An 8977-nucleotide genomic window follows, 5' to 3' on the forward strand; every position below is an offset into this window, starting at 1 on the left:
TGTTTGTACTACATCTTTCGACTTTGGGCATTTTGTGGTGTTTAGGGACAGAAAATAATTGGTTTAGTCCTGTTTCATCGGGAAGTTAGCAGAAAAGGGTATGCTATCGACATTTGTAAAGCTGAAAAACATTCCCGAGAAGAATTTCAAGTTGTCAGTGTATGCTGTTGTCGATAGAAACATCGCCGCGTGGTACAGATGGGTAAACCGGAACCATGCGTCTTTGTTATTGACAATATGCTTTTGGATATTGAGTAAAATGGCCGACTTCCGTAGCATTATGCTTTGATGATCGGAAGAGATCATCCAATCACAGCCCCCAAATTCCCCCACGTGTTCATCAGAATAGCTATATACAAGGCTATTGTGGATTTCAGTGCGCAGTAGGGACTGCGTTACTCACCAGATATTTCAGAAGATACACAGTATAAATGCTCAAAAGAGGAGACGTCCGATGTATGTTGACGTAAAGAAGGCAAGAAGGATGTGTTGTGGTGGTGCGAGAAGAGCGACATGGTGTCGTCTGCGAAATCTGACTGAAGAAGAATCATAACTATCACTTTTGATGACGGCAGTAAACTACAGGGTCTGTTCTGTATTCTATTTTTAGTATCAGTGAGGATACGCGGTGTTGTCTGCGGTGCAAGAAAAGCGTAGCAATGAGTCGCCAGAAAGACAAACACGTGGTATAGACACTAAAAATGAGTACAGCAGTAGACTTGGACCCAGGCCCTTCCCTGGGTCACGGTCAGAATGTGGTAGTGGTGGTGTCCCCGGACGCTTGTCAAGCCGTAGCCACACCCTCGTGGGGCGGAGGAGACCCTGTCCCCACCATCACCACGCCCACCTCATCCAGCACCACGGGGCTGGTGGTGACCAAGCTTCTTACGCGCCCCAAGACCTCTTCTGCAGCTCAGCGTCAGTCCACCACACAGTACAGCTACGGCTCCAAGTGCTCCAAACAGGTGCTGGGGGAGAAGCTCGCCAACCCTCAGCCTCAGCCTCAGGATAGACCGAAGACGAGCGTACAGCGGCGAGAAAGAGAGCGTCCCGGCACGAGCAGCAAGGAACGGGTCGGTTATGTGGCTGTGCAGGGTAAAGAGCTGCCTCTGCCTATCTGCACCACGAGGGACGTCAGGGCCCCGGGCGCCGACAAAGACATCCTGTCCATCACCACCAAGCTGAGACACAGGTCCGCAGTAGGATCCCGCAGCATCGCTTCCCTCATGGGTCCCACCTCAAGGGACAGGTCAGCGGCGTTGCTCAAAGAACTATCCCTCTCCTTCTCCATGGGCACGCCGGCAGACAGGCTGGGCCCCACCTCGCCCTTCAAGGACTGTCTCAGGGAGCGATGGAGCAGGGACAACACCTTCTACTCTGCGGCCGGGACAGGCAGGGACTCCGGCTTCTACTCCGCTAACAGGGACAGGCCGCTGTCCCCGGTCAAGAGCATGAGCATGTCTGTCCAGGACGGGCAAAAGGAGAGATGCTCTACGGTTTCCGTGGACGGGTCTCAGTGCAGCGATAGTAAAGGTGCCGACACTGAACGCTCCAAGGAGCTGAAAGAATCGTGGAACAGGTGCTCATCACCGGCGAGAGATACAGGAGAACTGACGCGTAGGTCGACCTCTCCGGCCAAGGAGACGAGCGGCCGAGACGGGCTTGCGGCGTCAGCTAGAAGAGTGAGGTCCTCGGGGAATCTGCTGAACGGGGTGGATCTCTTCAGAAGCCCCAGGAAGGACAAGTCTGGCAGAGAAGTGGTCATCACCTCGCCCCGCATCATCACCATCAACAGCATCCCGTCCGCTTCCACCAAGAAAGAGCCAAGAAGGAAAACTCGTGGCAGGGCCAAGCCAGAAACAAAACCTGTCCCACTGACGACTTTAAGCCTTCAAAACAAAAACCCGGTTCCTCAGAGCGGGGAGGGAAATCTGTCAGCCTCCCCTGAACGCTACTCCATCAAAGAAAGACTAGACCTCTCGCCCAAGCAAGGGGAAGCACCCGGTAACGTCACTACTTTTGAAATGGCTATCTCCCCTCTCAAGTCCAGTCCTCGCGCGCGCGCTGCCAGCTTGCTGTCCGAAACTGGTGGTCAGCCAGTATCTGTGAGAGAGGACATGGCACTCAACTTGACCGGCTTGTACGGTCAGCATCACGTTTCGCTGGTCAGTTCTGACTCTCACGCCAATGACCGGGTGAACACAGCACGAAAAGAACTTGGCAAAGCCGTGCAAGAGGAACAATTACAGTTTCTGCATAAAGACGGTGCTGGTGAATGTATCACAGCAGTTTCCCTTGAAGGAACCACGAGAATATCTAAAGACGGAGTCACACGAATCCCCAGCGAAGAAATCGCGAGAGCTTTCCGCGAAAGAAGCAAACAAAGTCCCCGTGAAGTGCCAGACATAAGTCCCCGAGAATCGACACGCAATATCACACAGGAAGAACTGACTGCAATCATGAAAGCGAAATTAGAACACGACTTTGATCACAAAATTCTTATGCACACAAACGGTTGTCAAGCAGAACAGACATCGTTGATAGACAGAAACACATCGTCTGACAAGTTGACTCGTCAACGGTCTGACAGTATTGATGACAGTAGCGCAACTTCTCATTCGGACAGGTAATGATTAAGTGTGTGTATGTGTGTGTGAGAGAGAGAGAGAGAGAGAGAGAGAGAGAGAGAGAGAGAGAGAGAGAGAGAACAAAGAGGGAGAGAGAGAGATGGTGGGAAGAGAGAGAGAGAGACAGGGGGGGGGGGGGGAGAAAAGGAGTATGAGAGAGGGGAAGACATAATGGAGATCTACTTGGAATGTGTTTGTTCGGGGTGGGAATGGGGAGATGCCCTGAGAAAATAATTACGATCACTCAATAATGGCCAACTTGTTGACAAATCGATCGATTGCCTCGGCGTTGTATTTACTTGTGCCCCGTCAGCTTCGTGTATTCCTGTTCTTCCTTTCTTTCTTTTCATACTTGCCGTCTCTCATCATGCACGCCCTTACAGAAAAGAAAAGTCGCTGCGACCTCGCTGCGACCTCGTTGCGAGGTCGCAGCGATCTAAACACATCGCAGCAACTAGTCGCAGCTGGTCACGGCTAGCCGCGATGTTGGCGCGAGCCTCGCAACAACATCGCGGCTAGCCGCGACCTTGGCGCGAGCCTCGCGACAACATCGCGGCTAGCTGTGACCCTGGCGCGAGGCTCGCGACAAGAGCGCGGCTAGCTGCGACCATGGTGCGAGGCTCGCGCCAACATCGCGGGTAGCTGCGACCTTGGCGCGAGCCTCGCAACAACATCGCAGGTAGCTGCAACCTTGGCGCGAGCCTCACAACAACATCAAAGTTAGCTGCGACAATTGGCGCGAACCTCGCAACAACATCGCGGGTAGCTGCGACCTTGACGCGAGCCTCGCAGGTAGCTGCGATCTTGGCGTAAGTTTCCGAACAACATCACAGCTAGCCGCGACCTTAATGGAGGCTTTTTCAACATCATATGGAGGGGCCTGCTTATAGAGCGATTATTGTGTCTGACTCTCTGAGTGGCCCTATTTGCAAATATTCTTACCATCTTGGCACAAGAATGAGACATGGTGGCAGCAAATATTATTCAGAAACATAACACTCAGCTTGCTTCATGTTTTAAAAAACTGTATGAAATATGTTTCATATTACAAAGTAAATATTTTCTTTTGTTTTTAAGCAAAAAGTGTATTTTGGCATTAATTCTTCTGTTAAAGGGATGTATAAATCAGCAGCCCGAAATTCTTGTTTGTTTACCAACTGCCAGAGACTTTTATTCTGTAGTTTCACACAAAATGTTGTTGAAGCAAAATTCAAGGCTTAAAGGTCGTCTACATTTCTGCTTTTTTTTCAATAATCTTATGGTTAGATTTCGCTAAAAAGTTATGTCAGATGATGAATGAAGCATGGGGAAATTTTTTTATCAAAATAAAAATAAATGTAAAAAAAGTTTTTATTTTTGAGAAGTACAGTATAACACTTCCAATGTTTTGATTTCCATGTGGAGAGAGCATGTGTTTTAACTATAAATATCGACCAATCAAATTCATGTCACTATGCTGACAGCCACACCCACACAATCACAGCAACAGTTTGACACAGTGTATTAGAGCGCTGTCCACGATGTTTTGTTAAACGCACGAAATGCATGGTATTTGAGAGGACTTTTGCCCTTGGCATTTGCCAAATAAGGATATCGTACTACGCTGCATTACTTTCATGAATTTTCAATCGGCTAACCTGGCTTCGTCCTTCCTGATCGAAGGGGAGTGTATTTTTGATATTTGTAGGGAATAGCTAGACTTAGTATTTGATGCCGATTTCTGTATAAAAATGTAGACAAACACCTTTAAACTCGAGTATTATATTTTCACAAAGATGGTCGCAACCGTTTATATGGCATGTTGCATTTCCATTTAAAAATCAGGTAAAGTGTTATCTTGTGCTTCTTTAAAATTTGGGAGCTAGAAAGTACCATGGTGACGTGTTGCTAACTGCATTTAGCTTAGGGAGTTTACTATTGCCCATTAAACTCAAAGTGTACAACCAGCCTATATTATAAAGACTTAACAGAAATGATCAGATTCAGAGCATATATGACAGCACACGAATGGAAGCACTATATAGCTTGCACACCAACAAACAAGAGAAATTTTAACTGGCAGTGTGACGATCAAACAATTCCATTAAAAAATATAGCTGGAACCCTAGCTGTTTTGCGCTTGGAGTATTCTCAAACAAATTTGGCATATATATATATTTCCAGGAAAAAAAAGGTGTACTCCATACATTTGACCGTTGCAACATTAAAAAGTTTACCAAAACATTAAACCAAATGCTTCTTTCAAGCGGTTACCATTGATCAAATGCAGAGTTGTAAAGTTGTTATAATCATTAAACCATACTTATCGTATTTTTAGACAAACAAGCATACATAGTCTAATACGGCAATAATTATGTGTTCCCAGGTCTTGATCACAGGCGGAAGGTATCGTCCACTGGTCTTTCTGTGATCTTATAGGTACCCCAAACCTTCTTTGTATCACTTAGCTCCTAGCCGCAATCGGGATTTTTTCCACCCCATTTCAAAGGACCAGACCATGCTGTTTTAAAGGTTATTAGAACCACTAACCGATGACTGAAGGTTAGAGAAATGGCAAATGCACCTGAACGGCTGAAGTGAAGATGCCAAAAATGTGAAGAAATTCACCGAATAAAATAAAAAATGGATACCACATCAAAATACATACCATTTTCGTTAGTTAATTTGTGTTTACTATGTGATTTTGTATGAATATTTTATTGAAGTACCGTTCAGCCTCACACAGCCTCCGCGCGCTGTGATGCGCAACATTTTTCAGTTCGGTCGTCGTACTTTACGCTCTCTTGCTCCGCGTCAAAGAAACTACAATGGGTGTTTTAAAAGAGCAGAGCTAGCTCTATAATTTCGTATATTTTGAGAACTGGAAAACAAAGTGACCAAAATTTGCGGTTGAAGTTTTCAAAATCAAACTACCGACAACTTTATCACACTGCCAAATGAAATACACCATTCGATTCAGCTCGAATTTTTCTTTAAACAAGCAAAAAATGAAGTCAGTCCGAGCAAGACGCCCAAAACGAGGCTCGAATAGCTTTGCCTGCAGTTTTGAAAATGGCGCCCGGTGGCTCAAGCCGCGATTACCGACTCAACAAATTCGACCCAAGCATTCTTTTCGTCCGGCACATCGATTCAAGATGTTCTGTTCGGTAAGTTTAGACATATTAAAGTATTGATTGAATGTTTTTAATGGCGGATGTACGAAATGACAGAAGGTATTTTGTACTGAATTTGACGAAGCGGTTCGACTTCGATGGCCTGTCTGTGTTTCAAGCGGAAGGGTTGTGTTACGAACCGCTTTCGTTTTTTTCTCTAACCCAATAGAATCTAATGACGAAAATAATCATTGACAATGTATCTAAAGATTTATAAAAAAAATATTTCTGGTGCATCTACGAAATGAAAACATTGCATATTGTTCAAAAACTGATTTTATTCTGGTCACGTAACTTCTTCTTTTCTTGCACCAGCTGAGTGGAAACCAAAAGTAGAATTCACCAGCTGATGACTCTAGAACGTTTTGCGGACTCGCAATGTTTCGCACATGTATGTCGACTTATTTCGTGTGAGAAAACAGATATTACAGATATATTTTTTATAAAATACTGGTAGCTGCTTTTTCATTTATTGAAAATGAAATAACTGACTTTTCTTCTTTGAGTTTGAATGGTGTTTTTCTTTCTGCAGAATTAGTGTTTCATGTTATTGTTATAACTTACTTTTTGTTCTTTTCTCCAGATGACACACATGCATAAATCCACTGACCGGGGCTGACAAACAAGGTTTTGCTGCAGTTACAGAGGCAAAGTGGCAAGCCCTCTTCAGTGGTAAGTACTCGGTTGATCACAACTCTTTTTTGTCTTATAGATATGCTTATGTATTTATAAACAGGCTAGCAATCCTTTGCGTCTTTTCTTTATCCACTAAAATTAATTACAAAATAATAATAGACATTGATAATTTGTATTTATTTCTTTGGCTGTCCCTTTTACTATACTGCAGCATAGTTCATGCACTGGTATATTATCTTTTGGAACACAGACTGATATTGACTTTTTTTCAGGTCCACTCCTGGTTTGAGAAGCTCTTCCCAGAAGTTACCTTTCCTGTGGATCGGATTGGTGGTGTCATTGATCGCACGGAGAAGCAATTCAAGGAGCCCCTCAGTGGGGAGACAGGAACAACAGCATTTCTTCAGGTTGTCAGAGATCTTGATTCAGAGATGAGATTCCCAAATTTTGACATAAGAGGGTAAAGGAAGTTTGGGGTCCAGGGGCAACACCCCTTGTGGGAGTCAGGGGGCTGAAGCTGATGCGTTTTTAGAATTTACATAACAAAAAATTGCTCAGAAATGAGTCTTAGCAGCAGAATATTTTGATTAGAACTTTGGGCATTGTTCATGCATTTCTAGAATGAATCTCACAAATAAACAACAACAGTCACTGAAAATAACATCACACTCACAGACTGACAAACACAAGTGTGCACACAAGGACAAATATGTGGTCAAATGGTCTTTCAACACGCTCTTGCCTCTCTATTTGTAGCCCAGTACTTTATTACACCACGTGCATTGTGCCTTCCCCGAACATTCAACTTTTGAACCGAATCTCCGAGACGGATGGACAGTTTTCGTCCCTTCACTTCGGTAGTTATAATTTCGTCTTTCCACGCCCAAACCCATTTGTTCTTTAGCCCTTTATCAATCTCAGAAGCTAAAGCATGTTCTGTTTCTGCCAACAATCGCATTGACGACGCCATCTTGCTAAAGTGGCTAAAGTCAACAACTAAATCAGCCCATTTAGGAACTTCCGCGATGAAGACACTGATGATGAGGAGAAACTTGTTCCCAAATGGACAGTTCGTACACGGGTCTAAAGTTCATTTCGTAGATTTTTGGTTTTGAGCTCGGCGGAGATTTTTTTTGTCGGAGGTATTGTCGGTCCGGACAATCAAAAACCGGTCTAGTCTTTTGGGAGATTCAGTCATTGGCAGGTCAGATTTTTGATAATCAACCTCTACCCCCCCCCCCCTTTTTTTTTTCTCAAGGGATCTGGACGATTCAGGAAAACGGTCCTGGGGATCAACTTTTGAGCAGAATTCCGCGAAAAAGCGGAAGAATCTCATCTCTGTTGATTTTGTTTCTGATGCACTCAGCCACCTTGGGTTAAGAAGGGGAGAACTTCTTGGAGAGTGCATACACTACGTGGTAGGTATGCAACATATTATGTACTGGTTAGCCTGTAATGTACTGTCTTGATTTCATTTTCGAAATATAGTTTTTCATAATAACTATATCGCTGATATTCAGTACCAAACTTTTTTTATTTAGCTCTACACTTTTACTTTTAGGGTGTATTGCAATTAACTTTGAAAAAAAGGTTAAGCAGCTGTTTATGTTTAAACAAAAAATTACTCACGAGACCTTTAGCTAAACCCATGTGACATTGGTAAAAAAAACAGCATGAGCGATTGCTAGTGCTGGCGATCTTGTATTTCGGCAACAAATTGTGAACTCTGATGAACTTGTTCGTCCTGATCGCAGGATACAGCTTGCTCTATTTAATCTGAATTTATGCCAAATGAGCTTTTATTAAATAATTTGAATTTAAACCAATTGTTTGTTTTACATTTGAGAATATATGCGTCTGCATGTGTTGAACTGCTTCTGTCTCTAGTCAATTTAGAATGTATGTAGCACAATGGCCTGTCAGTGCGAAAGGATTTGCATGCACCCACAAGCTGGTTGCAGCATTTTTCTGGGAGGGTTTAGGTATATTTTAACTGGGACTTTAAACCATCTAAACAATGTTCAGGGTTTGGTAAAGCATTTCCTCCTGCATAACTGCAGTAAGTTATCACTCATCACTAGGTTGCAGCTCACTTGCTGTGAAATTTGAAGGTCGTTGCTTGATGATTTCATGGACATCGCAGTAAACCGTGACAACTGCACAGGTAGCTGCAGCTGGCTCAAGGAAAGCTTGTACGTGGTAAGAATTTGGAGGACAGGCCAGGGATATCCCGGCTCACCCTGGTCGTTGCTAGCTATAGCTGTGACATGGTCGCGGATATATAGCTGTGACTACCACATATAGGTCCGGGTAATCGCGGCTAACTGCGAGGTAATCGCGGCTAGCTGCGACCTAATCGCGGTATATATATAGCTGTGACTATCAGGAACAGGTCCGGGTTACAGCGGCTAGCTGCGACCTGCTTGGGTCTATAATAATTCATCGCGGCTTGCCACGACTACATCACAGCTAGCTGCGACTACATCACAGCTAGCTGCGACTAGATCACAGCTAGCTGCGACTAGATCACAGCTAGCTGCGACTAGATCACGGCAAGCCGCA

General features: G+C 44.5%; 1 protein-coding gene and 1 long non-coding RNA gene across 2 annotated transcripts in view; both read left to right on the top strand.

The window, feature by feature from the left end:
* The first annotated feature begins 701 nt into the window (after positions 1-701).
* The window catches only part of LOC138966000 (serine-rich adhesin for platelets-like), a 23138-nt gene continuing 14862 nt past the window's right edge, over positions 702-8977 (top strand). The window contains exon 1 of the mRNA XM_070338085.1: positions 702-2626. Within this exon, the coding sequence (XP_070194186.1) occupies positions 702-2626 (1925 nt within the window). The remainder of the gene's footprint in view (positions 2627-8977) is intronic.
* On the top strand, positions 6375-8237 carry LOC138966310 (uncharacterized). The gene is made up of 2 exons (XR_011455666.1): positions 6375-6451; positions 6688-8237. It is a non-coding gene; the product is annotated as an uncharacterized lncRNA (long non-coding RNA).

This window comes from Littorina saxatilis, linkage group LG5 (genome assembly GCF_037325665.1).
Source record: "Littorina saxatilis isolate snail1 linkage group LG5, US_GU_Lsax_2.0, whole genome shotgun sequence".
Lineage (NCBI taxonomy): Eukaryota > Metazoa > Mollusca > Gastropoda > Littorinimorpha > Littorinidae > Littorina > Littorina saxatilis.